This window comes from Lipomyces doorenjongii (genome assembly GCF_038497915.1).
Source record: "Lipomyces doorenjongii strain NRRL Y-27504 unplaced genomic scaffold V1508scaffold_9, whole genome shotgun sequence".
NCBI lineage: Eukaryota > Fungi > Ascomycota > Lipomycetes > Lipomycetales > Lipomycetaceae > Lipomyces > Lipomyces doorenjongii.
The window spans coordinates 280,741-300,911 of record NW_027118076.1 but is presented as its reverse complement, the minus strand read 5'-3'; the positions used below and the strand labels follow the sequence as shown (position 1 = coordinate 300,911).

Here is a 20,171-nt window from a genome sequence, read left to right as displayed (position 1 = left end):
GCCACATTCGCGCCTCGCACGGGTCAAATGTGGCGCTTTTAGACAAGGGGTCGTGGCACAACCACACTCGCAGACGGAAACCGTAAACATTTAAGGCTGACTCGGAAGTGATCAAGCCATGCCAATGATGTCCGCCCCATAATGTTGAAGTGTAGCTGTAAGAATATGTACGGCGGTTCCGAATGGACCGTTGTTTATTTCTTATCGCACAATCCGTCTTAGTGAGGCAAGACACGTTGAATACAGTTTGAAAGAATTAGGGAATACCCAGATCGACGGAGTAATATGCATCAGCCATTCTTTCAACAAATAGACAATAAATCAAAAAATCCGCAACGGAACTTCGGAAATCTAGAAATAAATACTCGCAGACCAACAAATAACACGCTCGCTGAAACGTAGAAGCTACAAACTCATAAGCCTAGAGTGTAACACTAGTATATCCACCACCGACTAGTGTCAGGATATTACTAGCCAAAACCATTTCACTTATGGTAGATTAGTATATACGGTCGAGAATCCCATGATTTCACGCTATTGTACTGTAGTGAACCGCGCAATAAACAATAAATTACAACCGCATAGACTCTTGCTCTCCCTCTGCAGTTTTCGCACTAAGTCCATTTGGAGTCTCGCCGAGCTAAACTCCACGGTCAGCAGACATGTGTATTCGTTGTTGTCATAGAAGCTGTGACTTACCGCCTGTGATAGATCAATTCCAATCTCATCGAGGACTTGATTAACAACTTCTTCGCTTTCTTCTGCAAGACGGCATCGTCAGTATTCCAAAAGTGATCTGATCGCGACTGAAGATTACCCTCATCATCTTCCATGACATCGTCTACGGCATCGTCCATCATCTCTTGCCGCTGGTCCATGATATCGCTCTCTCGTTCAAAATCCATGGCGATTTTTTGTAACGCAGGGAGGTTCATGCTACGGTTCATGGAGCCCAATAGCTAGTCAGAGTCAATTGTGGATCACCAATCGTCATAGTCTAATCAGAGTTACCCTCGTAGCTCCCTTCATACTCTGCATCATTTGTTCATTGCTTCGGACAGTCTGCATCTCAATTCAGCACAGATATAAATGCCCCCAATATAGCTCTGCGATATACCTGTATTCGTAATGACACGGCCTGTAACTGGGTACGCATTTGATAGAACTTTTGTGTATACCTAATTCCGTGGTTAGTTAAGGAACGCTTCTAACAATTTGTCCGCATACTTTCGTGTCCGCACCAAATCCTTTGCCTGAATCTTGCAAGCGCCGATTTGATTGGCCTTCGCTGACTTTTTGATATCTGCAACCAGCTTCTTCTCTTGTTGCTCAAGTTTTTGACGCTCTCTGTCAAGTTCACGCTGTGCTTTCTCTAGTGCTCGTTGATGCTGTAGTTCTGAATGAGCTCATTTTGTGATTAGGCATACTCTAGATAACCCACGTACCTTACGAAGACGCTCCTGAGGCGTTTGACTCCTGCCAAATACCCATTCTATAACATTCATTCTGGCAAAGGCAAGTTCCGGAGTTTGATATACACGCAAGATTTACTGGCAAATGGCAGCGAATGATTGGAGGTACGTTTTTGAGACATGTCAACTCGACCGCCGCAGAATTTGGCTTTAGGGTTGTACCCCCGACGACAATTGGAGCCCCTGAGTGCGTTTCTTAGTCCCAGACAGGCTAAGGTAAAAGACTGTGCCACTCGAATAACTATCTTCGCTTGTTAGATTTCAGTTTTTATATCTTTCATTAATTGCCACCTCTCTATTTGCAAATAAATCTGAGCGACAATTTGGGATACATCCGATTCATTACCGACCGTACATAAGTAGCATCCAACTCCACTGGAGTACTTGATTGATACTGTGGCGGATTTGCGAGCAATAACTTGGGATTCCGTGAAGTCATCGATACCGGAACGCACAAATGTCGGCGGATAACTATATAGGATTTAAGGTGAGCGTCCAGCTCCAAAATGGAATAGTGTTTCAAGGCATAGTGTCCGAGATCACAGGCAGTAAACTACGACTTATCAACGGTAAGTGATTGCTAGACTTCGAGGAAATGTTGATTTCTAACCTGCGATATCCAGTTTTTGACACTGCGACGTCTGCATATGTCCCGTCTCGAGTTATAGATGGTAGCAAGATTGCCGACCTTCAGATTCTTAAGGCTGCTGGAGATCAAGAGCGGAATGTCAAATCGAAGAAAAAGAAGCAGCTAGCACCGGAGGCATCCCAGTCAGCTCCGTCAAATTCTCTGCAAGACCCGGCTATTATGTCTCTATCGTCAGCGACTACAAATTCATATGGTGGACCGTCATTCGCCATGTCCCCCAACACCGTACGATCCAGGCGGCAAACAGATGATTCAGAGTCATTTGAAGATGATGACACCTACGATATTGACGATGGTGGCGATGACATTAAGTCGATGGCCAATGTACCGTCATATGGGTCACCAAGGCCTAAGCGCTTCAACAAGCAACGCTCGACCAGCGATAGACAATCACAGCAAAGTCACTTGAGGGAACCGTCAGCTACCTTTGTCCCTCAGCCCTTTATTGGAAACGATCGACGAAATGGACGTTCCGGGCGGCAGAGCAGGCAAACAGGCTATTACGCGGATATTGAAGGATGGGCCAGTGAAGATACATCTGTATACAAAGATACGGAGTTTGACTTCCAAGGCAATCTAGACAGATTTGACAAGAAATCGGTCTTTGATGAGATTAGGCTGGCTGATAAAACCGACCCTGGTGCTCGGTTAGTGTCATTTAATCGGCGAGATGCTAATGGTTCTCCTGCGCATCAACTGCAACAGCAGAGCATACGCGAATTGATTAAAAGGCCATCCAGGAAGCACTTTTTACCTACGGAGAATGTACTCGGTACCAAGTCGTCAGAATGGCAAGGATTGTCCTCTGAGGATGAAGATACTGAAGACGAGAGCGCAACGGGTGTTCCAGCTGAAGAAGAAGTTAGTGAGATTGACAAAGCCATTAAAGAACAACAGCTTCGGCGGGTTTCGCATGCAATGTCACGAACATCAAGTAGTCGAAATGTCACGCCTCCGGTTCTGCAATTTTCCTCGCCGCCAAGGCGACTTATTTACGATGGAAACGATCATGGTACGACATTTGTGTGCCCGACGTTCTCTATTGCCCAGATGGCGGTCATAGAAAAGGTCGCCGTGAGCCAGTATTCTTTGCATCCTGTGCAGCTGACGGAGAATGCTGGTTCAGCCATAGCCAAACTTGCGATTCAAATTTTGGGCGGCAAGCGACGATTTGAGCGCAGACGGATACAGCCTAATGCCTTGCCGGTTGTAGTGGTGCTTGTCGGCAACCACGAGACTGGCGCCCGCGCAATTGCAGGCGCTCGCATGCTTGTCAACAGACGAGTACGGGTGGTCGTACTCTTTACTGACGATTCATCCGAACTTGCCTCACCAAAGGAGAGCATTGAACAGCAAATGCGAGCGTTTAAGGCAGCTGGCGGCAAAGTTACTTCACGGCTGGATGTTCTGCAGGCCACGTTGAAGGTCCTGGATGCACCTCCTGAAGTTATCATTGATGCTCTTCAAGGCTTAGATGTTGGGATGGATGCCACTGCAAGACTTGCGGGGGTTCCTGGATGGATGTACGAAGCAGGACAATGGGCTTCAAATCAGCGAGCTCCTGTGTTGGCAGTTGATGCTCCTGCGGGAATGGATCCAGACACAGGAACGGTTATGGTGAACAATTTGGGTAAAGCGAAATGGATTTTGTCGTTGGGTATGCCGGCCGCTGGTATGCCGCGATTCTTACAGTACGCCGAAGAAGTCGCACAGTTGGACGTCGATGTTGCCGTAGCGGATATTGGCATTCCGAATCGGTGCTTTAAGAAAGTGTTGGATGGGCTACGATCGAATGACGAAGCTAGAGATGGGGTGATGTTTGGAAGTGAATGGGTCGTTGGAGTTGGATTGGAATGAGCTGAAGTTTTGCAGTGCTTTTGGTACGACGTTGTGCACCTATTGGTTACAATGAAATGTAATACTTAATCTCTATTCAGTTTGCATAGACGTCCAGAAGCTATTATACAGGCGATTGCTCCCTATAGCACAATTATATTTGCTGACTTCATCTATATGCCTCAATTTGCATGTAACGATCGAGGATTCCGCGAAACGAGTAAGGTAAAGAATTCACAGTCAGCATATAATTACTGCTCCGCGTATATCTTCATCAGTAAGGGGAATACAGCTGTCGGCTGATTGGCGAAGCGAATTGCCATAACCACGGTGACGACAAATACCATGACGATCAAGGCATCTGACGTTAGAGTTGCCATTTTAAAGTAGTAGGATTGAATCAGCGTCCACAAGAAATAATGCAAACATTTGTGACCATGGCGTGAGAGATGGAGTAACAGTCCCGAAACGTGACGGGGCCAGAGAAGGAATGTAGGCCGGATTGAAATTGGTGTGGGGTCAAGATACTTCGAAGCTGTCCATAGTTCTGCATGCGATATTCGTAGGAGTATGAGTTGAATAGTTCTATGTATGAAAGAGACAGCAGTTTTCTTAATTGGGACCCATGTCTTACATACAGCGCAATATGATGACAATTCTGCCGATATCTACCCTGAATACGCAATTATGATGTGAAATCATGGCAGCATCGACCAGCACCGGGGTGGAGGCGTGACCTTTTCGATGACAACGCGCGGCGAGTGATTATATACGAAGACACTTAGAGAGGCTGCATATGATATGTTCAGCAATACAAATTCTATTCGATCTCGTGTCGTATGTGAATTGTACTGCTATTGACTGCCCTAACCCGATTAATGGCACGTGATGAATGGCATGACATGAATGACAAGTCTGCAAGCTCACCCTTTATTTACAAGCCGCTACAAAGAATGTTACTTTTGGGTGCCTGACTGAACAAAGATGGGCGCGTGTCGCGTTTACCTTCCAGCAAGACAGCCAATGCGAGCTGCCGAGCCCCGCGCTTGAGTTCCCCTTAATTGTTCATTACTACTACTACTATTATTATTGTTATTATTATTTCCGCAGGCCTTGTTGTGCGCTCAATTTTGTGTTTTGACACGTCCGCCTGGCTGGGACTCACGCTCTGGCCCACTGTCTCGCTTGTCAACTCTTGGCTGCCATTTCAACACAACGCCAACAGCAGTCTCATGTCCACCCCTATCAGCGGCGCGCGCTCGTACAATGACACAACCGTACTCTTCCCCGCTCTTCGCAGGTTCGTGTGTTTTATACTTGTTCTCAGTTTTTATTATCGTGTGCTCCTGTTCTTGTCAGAGCGCACCGGTCTTGAGCGCATTGTGATTTGACTAGGCTCTGTGGACGTGATTTACCACTACACGTCACTGCACCAGCTACAAAGCAAATTCACACTATTCTAATCTCCAATGGTTCTATTGCTAACCTCAACGTCAGAGTCATCATCTGCTCTGCAAGGCATGATTCGAGCCGACAGAGCGGCCGCAGCCGTGGCTGCCCAAGACGCGTTCTTGGACTCGATCCCATATGTCAGCAAAATTCTAGACACTACGGTGCACGTTGTCGAGCCCGAAAAGTTAATCTACAATGATGACGATGATGATGATGAACTTGATGTTGTCGATGTTGACGAATGCAGCGGCGACAGCAGTCGGGACGAGACTGAGAACGTGGGATCATTCGGCACGGGATTTGACGATTCAATGACAACCCATTATCCGAATGATAACGAGGCTGAAGTATTCGAGGAGGATCTAGATGACGTGCCTGAGATGGCGGACGATACCACTACTGATATTAGCGAGACCAGAAAGATAATACTGACTGAGTATGATATGGATGAGTCTACTGAAGCGGAGCCGATACATGACAACCGGGAGGCCAAAATTGCGGATTACGACAATGATGCGGAGGAGGACGACCAAGAAGAGGACGACCAAGAAGAGGACGATCGGTTTGAACTGTCTTCCAGTCCGTCCATACAAGATGAATGTGAGTACTTTTGACTTACTCCTTGGTGGGTTTATCTAACGTATGGTTAGCGGACATTGATTTGAGTCTTGTATACGCACTTCATACATTCAAAGCTACTCAAAATGGCCACGCGGACGCAGTTAAGGGAGACGCCATGGTTTTGCTAGACGACTCTAATGAATATTGGTGGCTAGTGAGGATGATAAAGGACTCGACGGTTGGATACTTGCCGGCCGAAAAGATTGAGACACCTTCTGAGCGATTAGCTCGACTAAACAAGCACCGAAATATCGACGTATGCTATTCTATGTTATTTCTGTTCTAGCGCGTTTGGTTACTGACTCGGCATAGATTGTTGCTGACGACGTTCCTTCGATGAGAACCTCTTCAGAAAGATCCAGAAATCCATTAAAACGGTTCCGATCTAATAAAGCCACTGCTGCTGCACCACTTATAACGAGTAATAAGACAGTGTCATTTGCAACACCTACGTTTTACGACCCGCCAGAAGGCTATTACATTAGTGATGACGAGGGCGAGATGGGTGATGAGGATAGCGAGACTGATGAGGACGATGCGACTGATGAGGAGATGGAGCAAGAACAAGAAAATGACAACGTTGACACTGTCGAAGTTGTTATAACTGATCAAGCCATCGAGCACGTGTCGGAAGGTATCGAAGAGATAGTGGAGATCACAGAACTTGACATTACCCATACCGACGACGACGATGAGCACACGTTAGATGCAGATAGTACGCTGCGAGATGATATGGTTGTCGACAATGCGTCTGCTTACACTGATATGCATATTGACGTGGCCGTTGATCCGTACGCTGGTGATGTTGGACGTGAAGCCTTGCACCGTGACGATGACGTTGAGATACCTCCACCCAATACCGATGAAGACACCACAACGTTCTTGGATGCTCAGTCTATGCCAGCGGAAGACGGTGTATCAGATGAGATACGAGTTGGCATTATGGCCGTCGAGCCTGCCTTATCACATGCAACCTCCATTCCTCGATCGAAATACACTATGCAGCTCTCAGCCATTGCATTTGAGGGCGGCGAAGAACCAGCAGCAGGGTCTTTAGGATCCTCAGCTGCCACGTCGATGACATATAAGGCGCCGTCTGCCTCATCATACAAAACCCAGCGACACGTTTTCCAGCATCCTCCTTCGCATGCTTCCGGCGGCTTACACCAATCAGCACAAAGGTCTTCACCGGATGCACAGAGTCCGCCTTCGTCAACACCCACCACTTCAGGTCTACCACCAGTCCTTCACCTACCTGCCGCCACGCCAGCCAAGGCAGTGCCCGTTCCAGATACGCGCGAACACAGGTGGACAGCAAGCAGCCGCACGAAACTGCGCCGAAAAGAACCGAACGGGCTCCTGAACACTAAATCGTCGCTTGACAAACTCTCGCTCCGATATCGCATCAACGGGGCCAACGCCGTGCTCGGCAATATTTTCAAGAAGAAACCATCACAATCGTCAACTTCGTTAGAGAGCTCCGAAAGCAACGAGACGATGCAGACGAGGCCGTCGGTAAGTAGTGAGGAGACTTCTGTGCGATCAAGAACTCCTTCTGCATTGTCCGTATCCGTTCGGGCGGTGGAGGGTGGGAATAGCGAGGTCCAGCATGCTGCGGGTGGAAGTTCGGGTGAGCAGAAAGAGGATAAAGAGAGACTGCGGCCGTCGTTTGATCAAATTCTCGCGCGGCGGTCACGGACGCCAACATATGATTCCATGTACAGCGATGCCTCAACTGCGATTATGCAGCCATTTGCAGGGTACGGCGGTTACGAGCCAGAGACGGAGTCACTAAATGAACGTAAATACTCGTCTGTAGACGACAATCTTGATGCCATTGACGGGGCACATGCGCAGGACGACACGGTGACTACTGAAGCCACTCAGGACGACACATTTTACTCCGCGACGAATTTACTCGCGAGCTACAGGAGCAGCAACACAAGCGACGACGGCGCAAGCACTATCGGAAGCAGTACCGACAGCAGCGGGGCGCGGGATTCGTCATCGAGGTCCAGCCCGCCACAGGAACGCAACGCCGCATTCGAGCGGCATAGCGACGACGACATCGACGCTGACCAACAGGCTCCGGCGGACGAGGACCTTTTGTCGTTAATGCTGCATGCCGCAAGCAGAAATGACATCGTGCATCCGGCTTTGGCGTCGTCGTTCAGAGACGCGACGAGGGTTGTCGATCTCACGGCTTCGAAATTAGACGCGCTTTTGTTTCAGTGGTGGGACGCGCGGCGGGAAGCTTCTGCACCATCGATGGTATGAAGTTGTTTTTTGGTTATTTTTTGAATACTTTTGATATGGGGAACCATTTGGGTGCCGGGAATGAGATGTACTTTTTTTGTTCAGGATGAATGTTAGATATGATTAGTATGGTTAAAAGCGACGACGAATTTTTGCATGTTGGTTTATATGTGTCATTCATTTACTTTACTTTTTTGTGTACACTAGTATTATGACAATTGATTCAAACGCCATCGTCCGGCTTATATTCTTAATACACGACCACAATTGCAACAGCTACAATTTCCTAGACGATTTGACAATCAAACAATTTCACGACATATAAAAATGAAGGACCGGCCCCAGAATGAATGACTGGTAACCGACGACTGCAAGTGAGCGGTTGTCAACAAAAAAAAACAAAAAAAAGGGAGGCTAATGACTGACTAATCCTGCAAAGAAAATAACTAATTCACAAAGAAACTCTCATCCAAAAGAGAAAACCACTCGAATCACGACATTAAAATATGTGTGTCCAAATACCCACACCCTAGCAAGCTTCGACCCGCACCGGATTATTATAAAACTAAAGAAGAAACCCAGATCTCTTGAAATATGTAGCGAGCAAAACATAGAATCATGCATAAAACGCAAATAATAAATAAATTTCCCGGACGAAAAGTAAATAAAGAGAATACGATATGCTTGAGATACCATCGTCTGAAAGCACTATCAGTAAAACATGTCCAAACCGAACCCTGCACACTAACTCACAACAATTAAAACACACTGCATCTCATGCGAAACAACACGTCTACTGCTGAATATGCGGCGCCACACGGAAAATTATTAAAAACACCTTGATATATATAATAAATAAAAGCTTTTGCACGTAACCCCTTTGCTCCGATTAGTTTCTATAGACAGTTGCTATTACTGATATATATGCTATCTGTTGCTTTATTCCAGCATCTTGAGCACACGACTTGAGAGCGCAATGATTTCGCTTTCGGCCTCGGTGTCTTCCAGATCAATCAAGTCGCCGTCTGCCGGTGGGTCTGACGGTAATTCCCTCGTCGCAAGAGTCTGCGTCGCCTCCAATATGGGAGAATTTTTCTGGATGAGCTCGATTAGGGTCTTGTCACCCCCTTCAACAAACTGCAACAACGTCCACACGGCGATGTGCTCAAAGATAAGATCATTGCTCGTCAAAAATCGGATCAAGTACCCGCTAATGCCGCCTGCAGGCGAGCTCCACGCATTCACAAAGGTAGAATAATCACCGACTTTGGACGACAGGTTTCCGAGAGCCGCGCCGCTATTCCCTTGTACCTCCGTGTTTGGCGAGTTCGTGAGAGGGATCAGAACGTCGATGATCTTCACGGAGAGGAGATACTGTTTTAATTCGTCGCTCAGCGCTAGAACGGCGATGCAGGCCGTCATTTCGCTTTGCACGCTGGTCGACAAGTTAGGGACGAGACTAATGCACTTGTCAACCGTGCCAGCGTCGACGATCGCTTTCTTGTTGCGCTCGGAGCTGGCGGCTAGGTTGCGGAGAGTGGAGATAGCGTGGCATTGGATTTCTTCTTCAGTGGCGTTGCTGGCGAGTGCGTTATTGGAATTCGCGGTGGTCCCGCTGACTGAGCGAGGGTCGCTCTTTCTGAGAAGTGCGACAAGTGGTGTTAAGAAACCGGCCTCAATGATGGGAGATTCGTTGTCAGGGTGGATAGAGATGTTGCGAATGCAGGCCACTGATGACAACACGAGCTGTGGAACGTTGGACTGTAGGAGGCGTAGTAGTGCCGGCAGACCTCCAGCCTGTACTATTTCAAGCTGGCATTTATCTGTCGGACGTTAGTCGATCAAACCCTCACGCGTTAAGTTGGCGACGACGTACCATCAGATGCGAGGTTGCGCAGAGCGAGCGCAGCTTGACACTGCACCTTTGGAGCACCAGAATCCATCAAGGTAACGAGGCAAGACACCAATTTCGGTTCAGTCTCTGCTAATATATGGCGATTGGCAGCTACGAAAGTCAGCACTACAGCAGAATTTTGTCTGCACATCCTTTTCTACTCACAATCCACCGCAATATTACTCAGTGCGGTCGTGCAGTAGTACTGCACATCCGAATCTGGCGACTGCAAAAGCGAGACCAATACAGGAATCGCACCCGCACTGACAAGTTCCTGGCGATTCTCGTCCGAATGAGTCATGTTCAACAACGCGCCCGTCGCGTTCCGCTGGACCCGCATATCCTTCGACTTGGCCAGCTTCGTAAGCGGGACTAGCGCTCCCGATCTAGCTATCTTCACCTTATTATCTTCGTGCGTGGCGAGATTCGTGATGCAACCGACCGCGTTACATTGGACTTCGACGTTGACAGATTGCATCTGTCTGATGAGCGGTTCTAGCCCGCCCATTTCGACGATAAGAATCTTGTTATCATTGTTTACCGCCAAGTTACCTAGTGCCGCGCTAGCTGCTCGTTGGACTTCGAAATCCGAACTTTGCAGGAGTAATAATATCGGCGACAGCGTCTCCTCATTGACGGCTTGCACATCTGCGTCCATTAGCACTGGCTAACTCCCGGTTGTGTACCTACAAAACAAAAAAACCCGACCCACCTTTCTCTGTAATTTCAGCAAAAGCTAATGCCGCGCTTCGTTGCAAATCCACATTCGAAGAGTAGACCAATGTCGTAAGCGCCCTTAGCGGTCCTGAACTAAAGAAATCCTCCTCGCCTCGCTGCAACAAACAGTTAGCCGCATTTCGGGACTGTATATAATTATGACGTCTCAAGACTCACGTTCTCGAGGTACCGTAAAAGAACCGACACAGCCTCGCGCTCGCTCTCCGCCAACAACGGCGCGTAGAGCCGGTCCTGGGAGTGCCCTGGTACACAGTCAGTAAGAGATAAGCCAACTAAAACCAAGCAACCCCCCTTCGGTTTCCACTTACCTCCGCAGCAACTACTGCAACAGCCGCCCATGGATTATGTCCCTCGATTCTAATAGCAGTGCGAGACCGCTGGGTTTTCGTTGTCGTTGGTTCGCACCCGGGGCACAAGTTGTATTGCAATTGCGAGCTATCTCATACGTCAGCATGTCCAGATTGACATAGGTTCCTCCCAAATGAAAACACTAACCCTAGAACTAAACACACGAAATTCTATAACCGCAAACCGAAAGCTAGGTCCAGATGTCTATTCTAAATCACTTCTTCTCAAGGTAAATAAATGTGGATTATTGGGTGCACTTTGATTTGCAGACCAAAAAAAACCCACTAAAATACTGTATTCAAACAATGGTGTTCTTCCGCCGCTGCGATAACAAAAACAAGGCGTTGAACAGGGCTCGCACCTCAACTACGCAGCCGAATCGAGGCTTGTCGTGATCGGCGCCGCGCCTGGGCTTGTTTTTTTTTTTGGGCAAATTACTTATGGTTGACGTGACACCGCCCCACCAGAAGACCTAACCCTTGATAGGACAACACCGGTCAGTGTTTTGAGGATAATTCGGCATTTTGTTCAATAATAATTTTAAATATGTTCGAAATCCGCGTCTAATACAAGGGAGCAACATGAGTAAAAAAAAGTACATTTTAATAAAAATAGCCAAATGCGCCAAACCCATTCACAAAAACCAACTAATAATACAAATCATTTTCAAGCCAAAATACAAGCAGACCAATTTTGATAAACGCCCATCAATAACAATTTTGAAAAACAGTTTTGTCATTCCGAATCATGCGATAGCCCCCAACCCAAAACCAACCTAACGAATACAGCCCGTTTGCTGTTTTCCAATGATATATGTCACATAAATAATAAATCATTTGTCCTCTGTCAGCCCTTGAAAGATGTCATGTCGCAACACTTCACCAATGTCCCATCTCTCGGACGTCCGCATGTTAAAACAGCGCGAGACAAAATCCACGATGCCGTCATTACTTGCATTCCGCAACGTATCACGATCCCAATCACCCTTGGTAATCAGCCTTTGCAAGTTGGGGAGGAACGAGTGCGAGAATGGTAGCGTGCCCGTGAAGAGGATGTACGTGAACACGCCGGTTGCCCAGATGTCTTGTTTCGGGGAGATTCGTGCCGGCTCGGCTGTTGGCACGAGGAGTTCGGGAGATAAGTACGGCACCGAGCCAGTTAAACCGAGTTCGGTTGTTGTCGCTGTAGTCGTAGCCGAGGACGGCGTAGGCGAAGGCGGTGGCCGGATTGAGCTCGTGCTGGATGTGAGCATGCATTCGGGCGTGCTCAGTCCCGAATTGTCACCGTCGGCCCCAGAGTCGTCGTCTTCGATGTTTATAAACTCTGACATTCCAAAGTCGCAGAGTAGCAGTTTCGCGTCAAGAATCGTCTGCAATTTGGGATCTTCGACGCGCAGCAAGCAATTTTCCGGCTTGACATCACGATGCACGATTCTTAAATCCTGGTGCAAAAACCGTAGCGCAGAGCACAATTCAAACAGCCATCGCACTTTGACATCAAGGGGGATTGTGGACGGCTCGGACCGTTGCTTCCTAATGACGGCTTCGAAAACGGACCCGGCATTCGCATACTGCATAAAGCAGAAAGTCGCAAACTCGGTCTCATGCACGGATAGCAGCTGCAAGATATGTGGATGCGAAGGAGCGATGCACTTCCAAATTGTGAGTTCGTGGTCCAAGTCCGCCTGGGCGAGCTCGTCTGTTGCGCCGTCACGACGCTGGGATTTGCGCACGACCTTGACGGCGTGAGTGACCTCGGTTCCGTTGACGAGCGTGTGGGCTTCTTTGACAACGCTGAAGCCGCCGTAGCCGAGTAGTTTGCCGATCACATAGTCCGTCACTTCCTGGCCCTCGTCATCTGGCTCCGGTGCGGGCATTTTGGACTGCCCGGCGTTGAACATTGCCAAAAATTTGGACGCAGGCGAGACGGGCTCACTCGGACCTTCGCGAAGGGACCAAGAGCGACGCATGTTCCGCGGCTTTGGATTGCGCCAGGAATACTGCCGTGTGGGCCTTGCCGACGGCGATTCCGACATGGAGGAGCCGGACTGCAATGAGGATTGTCCGGAATAGCCTCCGTACATGTACTGCATCTGCTCTGCCGACGCGGCCGATTCTGAAAACGTGCGTCGGTCGCGCGTGGTCGCTGTAATATCCTTCGTTTGCAGCTGCAACTGCTGCGGATTCCGCGTTGGAACAGACGCTGTCGATGGGGACACGAGAATCTGCGCAATATCAACTCCGTCTTGATGCACGTTTTCCTTGCTATTATCATTCTTCTTATTACCCCCATTCGTGGCCTTGCCCTCCCACCGCTTCGGTAACGGGATCGGTCTGGTTTCAGACGGCATTGTGAATTCTGACTTTTCCGTCAGCATGGCGAGTAGCGCTGCCGATTTGTGTGGCGAGGATGGTACGGGATGGTATACCGACTCGCTCATTTGCTCTTGTGAGGATGCGGTTGTCGCTGTGTCGAGTGGGACGGCGAGAGACTTCAACTCATGCGGGATACAAGGCCGGTAGAACGCGACCGTTTCGTCGTCGCCGGCGGCGCGTCGTTGTGGCCCCGTCCGACTTGAAATATGGTTTCGTTTTCCGATCTGCGCAATACCACGTTTAGTTTCAAATCACACAGGTCCGACTGTTAAGAAAGGAAAAGAAAGAAAAAAAAACACAAAATAAATCTTTCGTCTGGTCGGTCGAGAAAAAAAAATCACCAGAGAAATCGGGACGCTGATTGATTGTCCATGCGCGCCGCTTCACGCGGCTCGTTCTGGGTCCGGTGACCTTAGCTCTCTTTTCCGCAGTAGTTATCTTGGTGCTCCGAATACCAGTTCAACCCTAGCATACTGAGACTGCATAGGGGGCCAGGCACCAATCTCTGGCGGTTCGCGCGCAAAAATAGTGAAGCCAGGAAATAGAAACTTATCGTTAGCGGCAATATCGGCTCGCTCACGCGCTCTGGTTTTTATCTGCCAGCCAAGTTTGGAATCTTAATCGGTATGTACAGTTTATTCTATGCAATTATTACAATGCCAACATGCTAATGCTTTTTCTTTGTCATTCCCAATCCTTTAACATTAACACCGTAACCCTCAAAACATAATAAACCGTGTAAATCCGTATCACCAACCCAATCCAATGCAAGTCTTTCGTTCCGTTGACGAATATCCAAAATATGCAGACCAATTATGACGAAATATGTACAAAAAGCAAAAACGAGCCGCACTACCATCTGCTGGGATTCGTAGCGGCAGAGGAGTGGAGCGTCCTGACGGACACTAGGCGAGGGACGGGGACGTAATTTCTGTCCACAACCGGATACACAAACGGATTCGCTCGTGTAGTCGACTGCAGGGCCGGTACTGTGTGTGGCGCAGGGGCGGCGGCCGGGGCAGTGACCGAAATAGGTTGTGGCAATGCCGGGAGAGTCGGCAGAGATGTCGGGAGCGCGTAGGTCGCGGGAATAGCATACGTGTTCTTTACCAGTAACGGTATTTGCTGAACTGGAGTTGCGAACTGCTGCATGGACGCGGTCGGGACCGGCCGCAGAACCGTGTTGGGCGTGGCGGCGAAAGTCGGAGTCATCGGCGCGATGTACTTTGGCTTCGGCAAGAGCGGGAAGCCAAGGGCGAACGCAGCCTGAGCGGTCGTGTCGGCGACAAGCTGCGACACGTCGTCCGAAGATGGTGTTGTTGGCGAATAATAGTAGCTAGTACCGTTACCGGACTGAAGCGGCAGCTGTTGACGTTGCTGTGGTTGTGGTTGCGTGTAGAGACGTTTCGCCGGTGAAGCATAGGCTTCGTCCTCCACAGTCTTGCGCTTGCGGGACGGACCGAGCGACGACGGACTTGATAGTGGCGGGCTCTGGGACACAGGCGAGCCAGGGACGGACACGCACGAAAATCTGGCGACCCTGCGGGCCCTGGCGAAACTGGCAAGGACGTCGGTCCACTCAGTCCACTTCTCCTTCGTAACAGCAAGTTCGTAGTTGACGTGCTTCAGAAACTCGATTTCCATGACGCCAATCTCTGACACGGGCAGCTTGGAGACCTGGGCCCACGTTTTGTTGGTGTAGGTATTGTCGTCGAGGAACTTGTTTGCCAGCACGAGCGCGATGGTGAACACGCGGTATTCGCTGCCTGGAGTGCCGAGGATGGACGGCGCATGGAGCTTGAGGCGGTAGATGTAGAGCAAGGCAAGCGCAACGACGGTCCGAGACACTTGGGTGCGCGAGAGAATGGCGGATGCGAATAGGCGGAACTCGCGAGTGGGAAGACATACTGGCGAGAGCAGCGGAAGTCTGGCGTGGGCCGCGCAGTAGATCAAAGTTGGAGTGGGCGTGAACCAGAAGAGACAGGTTATGTTTGCAGCCATGGCGGTGAATGCATCTTCGTTGTCTGACAGGGACAAGGCTGTTGCGTGAGGAGCCGGCGAGAAGAGAACCTCGGACGGCGAGCTGGACGGGTCTATTGTGCCGCTGCTGGTTGCCGACAATGAGCGCGGAGGTGACGACAGTATCGGCCGGGACTGGCACGACCGGTTTGCGGTGTAACTAGGCGCAACATGGCTCCGCAGTCGGTACTGAGCAAGGTCGGCGGAGGTCGGCAGGGCAGTTCCGAGACTGCAAGTCGCGGAAGCGAGCGGCAGCTCTGGCGGAGGAGTCGGGAATGAGAAGGGATAGAGATGCGCCGCGAAGGAGAATGGCGACGACGGCGGCATGCTGGAGAGCGCGGGCGAAGGAAAGCTGGAGGAGAACGAGAGAGAGTCATGGCAAATGGAGAGGTTATGATATATGAAGACGGACAAAGACGGTACGCGGCGGCACGCGCACAGGTAGAACAGGCAAGAACGAGTAGGGTGGAACGCAAAAGGTGCCGTGGCAATAATAGCGTGCAGAAAGATGAGAAGAGAGGCGGAGAACTGGATGGATTGTGTAAAGTATACGGGCCGATGATTTGATACGACGGGACGCGACCGCGGTTCGGCAGTTTAGTTTTGTCTGACGATGATGCTGTGCCCGAGTCCGCAGTATACGAACGCCACAGTCAGCCAGAGGTGTCAATCTCGCTGACTAGCATGCCTTTCTACTATTTGTTACTACTACTACTACTACTACTACTATTTGCTATTACTGCGGTATCCACTCTATCATCAACAACAACAACAACATCATATGTTGACTGAGTGCAGTGTCTGTTGTGTGCACTGCTCGGGTCGGACAGGGTACGTCCTGCATATTGTGACCGCGCACGCGAACCTTGTGTTACCTTGTGAGTGGGTCACGGGGGGGCTGCAGGCAGAATTTGTTAGCGTTAGCGCGACCTGTTACATATTCACTGCAACCGGCTGCAAGCAACTTCCGACTAGGATGAACCGGGTTGGGCCCCCTTTTTGTGGTTTTTGGCAGTCTAGAACTTACGAGTGCTCTGGATTCCACGCCACCGCTCTTCCGACGGGCAACTGTGGATGTTCGACGTGTGTGACGATCGTTGACGGGGGGCTTGTTGCGAAGGCACAAGGCACGCGCAAACTCTGCTTACCCGGCCAACTGTGCGGCGCATCGTTGCTTTTCTTGTCGCGCTCATGACTGCCACGATATCCCCCCTACCCAACGTCCGGCCGCTGTCAGCAAGTAACAATCATCATCTTTCCAACCTTTTTTGCCGCAAATACCCGCCAAACGACTATATGAAACACTCGTGTCAGCGCTCGTGTGGCCGAAGGAACCGATGGGGGGAGGGGGGTGGTAAAAACAACAACGTTAGAACTAGATTCGTCAAGAATGCGTCCATTTATTAAGGTTTAATCCTTAGCAATGAAGCGCAGTCTGTTGTATGAGGCAGAGTGGATTGTTGCTGTTGTTGCTCACACAATATAGTACGCTGTACCGTGCTGTGCTGTACCGTTCCGTGCTGCGCTGTACTCCCAAAACCTGTGCAACCTGCGACGTCACCGTCATCTAACCTATGGAAATCTTCTTACAAAAAGTGCACATACCACACCCGCGACGCCGTGATGAATTGTCCGTATGCACGCGACTCAGAGTAAATTAATCTTGCTAAATCAACCCGTGGCCACCCGTGTGCGATCCCGTCCCCACCACACTCTTGGCCGCCTCAGGTTAGAGTTCGTGTTATTGCCGGTTTGAGATTTGTCGACAAATTATTGCATATGCTAGCTAGGTCTTATCTACTACAACAGTCTACTACTGACTTGCTCTCTTCGTTCTCGGCATTGCCGCAGCAAGGGGCTCAACTCGGCTAGATGCTACTTTACTTTGCCCGTTCTGGCCCGCCGCTAACGTTATAGCGAGCACAACTTACCGCGTATGCCGCAAGTGTGGCCGATATTTATAGTATTGTTTTGCACACGTAGTCACAACGAGTCTGCGGTTGTCCATGCTCCACTTCGCCCTTCTCTCGCATCATCATTTCTTGTTTTTCGACACAGCCCTCGCTTGCGTGACTGGTCAGCGAGCGTGCGCACGCAGGCACGCAGGCACGCAGATCCTGCTCCCGATCTCCCTATCCCAAACCCCGCCCGCCCACCTTCTATTTTACACATCCGCAGATTGCATTATTAAGTTGCGCGTTTATTCTGGCAGAAATATCCAATTTAATGCGTAATGTGTACGACTAACCCGGTCTAAACATCTCGCTCCACAAAACTCTTCAACATGCCCTCCGCACTCTCCTCATACTCCCGATACTCAATCTCCCCATCCTCGTGCACAAATGTGTTGCCTTGCACAAACTGCCGGCGCGGCATCTTCTTCCGCAGTACTACATCCCGAAACTTGGCCAGCTCAGCCGGCACTGCCGTCGTCTCCAAGTACAGCTGCCGGCCCTTCTCCACATCGCCCGACGACTTGTACACGTGCAGCTTCATCAGATATTCCCCTACTGCCTTGCGACCATGCGACATTATCTTGGTCCGATCCACCTCGATCTCGAGGTCGTCGAACGTCGCCGTGTCCGTATACCTCAGCTTCACAAACGACCCGTCCCCGTACTCGAGAAACTGCTTGAAAATCGAAAACCGCGCCTGCATGTGCGGCTGCCCCCATTTCTTCGACTCCGGGTCCCAGTACTCCAGCGCTACCAACCCGGCCCGCGCCATCAGCAGGTACGCAATGTAAACAACGTCGTCTGCCAACCCGGCCTCCGTCGACGTCTCCGTATGCCCAAAAATTTCAAGCAGAGACTTCTCCGTCGCCAAATACATCGCCACGCACTCGGCCCGGCATTCCTCGTAGCTGCCTGATATAGTGCCAAACACGCTGCCCCATGTCTGTCCGGGCTTGTAGTACGTCGTCACAGGCTTGCCGTCGACAGGCGACACCGGCGGCGCGCTCCTCTCAAAATTGAACTCGCCAGGCCCGGTCTCCGAAAGCAATTTCCCGCTGCCGTGCCCGAGCAGCTCGTGAATGCCCACCTGCACTTCGAACGCCGGTCCCCTCAGCTTCTCGTACAACTCCTGCTCGGACTCTTTCACAAACGGCACCTTCTCGTTGGCTGATTTCGCAGACAACACATTTCCAAGCGACACATTCTTGAACCCGATCATTTGTCGAATGTCATCGTAGTTGGGGATGTTAATTCCCGCAGGGATCCCAGACCCGGCAAACGTCATCACCTCGAGCGACGTGAAGTCTGGCGGAGTGAATACGTCCTTCTCAAATTCCTTGCCCCACGGCAACAGCCCGATATACTCCTTCGCGCTATTCACCAGCGCCCCAAACGTCTTGGTCCGTTCCTTGTTGACCATCGCAATCAGTCCCTCCCACTCGCCTCTTATTCCGGCCGGATCCCGGTACGTTTCGATGAACCCGATGTTGGTCTCCACCGTCGGACCAATGTCCTTGACCCACTGTCGCTGCGACGCCTTGTGCGCTTGCATGCTCCCTTGTTGAAACGACTGCACGTACGCGTCCACCATCGCCTTCTGCGTCCCATTTGCACTAAATTCGCCGGCTTTGGCAAGCGACTCTGCGATTAGTCCCATCTCGCGCGCGTGGTCCCCGAACTTGATCGCCACCGTCGCCGACTCGCTGATCCCAGGAACCGCAAACTCCTTCTTCTCGCCGTCAATAACCGCCGGCCCCTCGACACCAGACGCGACTAACAACACAAACCTATCTGCAGATTCCTTCGCAACTCGAGTGTTCTCCGGTAAATAAACGCCGCCAACAGCATCGTGAATCGCCTCAATCTCTGACTTTGTGATCACGTCGCCCGATGATTCGAGCGGGTAGTAACCCGTTACGTGGCCGTTCTCCGGGTACCCCAATAACACCGACGCCCCGGGCTCGGTGTCGTACAACGCAGACTCGACTTTTGCGAATAAGGTCTTCAGGCTCTCGTTCCCCGTTGCTGCGACCACAGTCGCGAACGTCGACGGCGGGATCCGCGGAATAAATTTCACGTCGCCGAAGGACTTATAGTTGCCCAGATTGGACAAGAACTGCGCAAAGTACTCGAGCAGGTACGTCGAGTCTTCTTCCGATAACGAGTACGGCGCAGCTGTGAGAATGCTCGCGATTGCCGTGCCGGGTGACGACGCCGTCACGTCCCGGTAGAATGCGAGGATCAAATCGAACACTTGTTCCGATGCTGGCGAAACTTGGCGGAGGACGATTCGCGTGCCATAATGCGCTGCCCTGCTACCTGTCAGTTCCTCGAACAAAATTCGACCCTCCATTGCTATCGTAATCCAACCTTCGCAGATTAAAACCCGACATACTTTGAGAAATGGTGCGCATAAAGCTTCTCCTTCTCCGTTAACTTCTCGAAATGAACCTTGGCTGACAATAACGACACCGGCGCATTCGAGTCCGCATACAATTGACTAGTCATCCTTGCGCTTCCTGAAAATTCCCGATATCTAAAACGTCTATACCCGGT

At 50.3% G+C, this 20,171-nt stretch overlaps 7 protein-coding genes across 7 annotated transcripts; 2 read left to right on the top strand and 5 right to left on the bottom strand.

Moving 5' to 3' along the window:
- Positions 1-166: 166 nt before the first annotated feature.
- On the bottom strand, positions 167-1,582 carry V1508DRAFT_412399 (Snf7 family). The gene is made up of 7 exons (XM_066939618.1): positions 1,446-1,582; positions 1,228-1,388; positions 1,118-1,178; positions 1,012-1,062; positions 818-959; positions 700-761; positions 167-640 (listed from the first exon to the last, which is right to left on the bottom strand). The coding sequence occupies exons 1-7, from the start codon at positions 1,503-1,505 to the stop codon at positions 572-574; spliced, it is 606 nt and encodes a 201-aa protein (XP_066797632.1). The 5' UTR covers positions 1,506-1,582; the 3' UTR covers positions 167-571.
- Positions 1,583-1,929: 347 nt separating this feature from the next.
- Positions 1,930-3,978, top strand: V1508DRAFT_350477 (YjeF N-terminal domain-containing protein; the record flags this gene model as incomplete). Its single annotated transcript, XM_066936785.1, has 2 exons — positions 1,930-2,041; positions 2,096-3,978. The coding sequence occupies 2 exons, from the start codon at positions 1,930-1,932 to the stop codon at positions 3,976-3,978; spliced, it is 1,995 nt and encodes a 664-aa protein (XP_066797631.1).
- Positions 3,979-4,934: 956 nt separating this feature from the next.
- On the top strand, positions 4,935-8,563 carry V1508DRAFT_412394 (uncharacterized protein). Its single transcript, XM_066939617.1, has 3 exons — positions 4,935-6,009; positions 6,060-6,286; positions 6,343-8,563. Exons 1-3 carry the CDS (start codon positions 5,427-5,429, stop codon positions 8,305-8,307), a joined length of 2,775 nt encoding a protein of 924 aa, XP_066797630.1. The 5' UTR covers positions 4,935-5,426; the 3' UTR covers positions 8,308-8,563.
- Positions 8,564-9,225: 662 nt separating this feature from the next.
- On the bottom strand, positions 9,226-11,257 carry V1508DRAFT_395829 (armadillo-type protein; the record flags this gene model as incomplete). Its single annotated transcript, XM_066938071.1, has 6 exons — positions 9,226-10,109; positions 10,163-10,291; positions 10,346-10,828; positions 10,893-11,013; positions 11,075-11,160; positions 11,227-11,257. The coding sequence occupies 6 exons, from the start codon at positions 11,255-11,257 to the stop codon at positions 9,226-9,228; spliced, it is 1,734 nt and encodes a 577-aa protein (XP_066797629.1).
- A 536-nt stretch (positions 11,258-11,793) lies between these two features.
- Positions 11,794-14,121, bottom strand: V1508DRAFT_412390 (kinase-like domain-containing protein). Its single transcript, XM_066939616.1, has one exon. The coding sequence runs from the start codon at positions 13,704-13,706 to the stop codon at positions 12,099-12,101; it is 1,608 nt and encodes a 535-aa protein (XP_066797628.1). The 5' UTR covers positions 13,707-14,121; the 3' UTR covers positions 11,794-12,098.
- Positions 14,122-14,258: 137 nt separating this feature from the next.
- On the bottom strand, positions 14,259-16,207 carry V1508DRAFT_412389 (uncharacterized protein). Its single transcript, XM_066939615.1, has one exon. The coding sequence runs from the start codon at positions 15,985-15,987 to the stop codon at positions 14,494-14,496; it is 1,494 nt and encodes a 497-aa protein (XP_066797627.1). The 5' UTR covers positions 15,988-16,207; the 3' UTR covers positions 14,259-14,493.
- Positions 16,208-17,913: 1,706 nt separating this feature from the next.
- V1508DRAFT_395826 (peptidase family M49-domain-containing protein) lies at positions 17,914-20,123 on the bottom strand (the record flags this gene model as incomplete). The annotated part of the gene is made up of 2 exons (XM_066938070.1): positions 17,914-19,927; positions 20,011-20,123. 2 exons carry the CDS (start codon positions 20,121-20,123, stop codon positions 17,914-17,916), a joined length of 2,127 nt encoding a protein of 708 aa, XP_066797626.1.
- Positions 20,124-20,171: the final 48 nt, after the last annotated feature.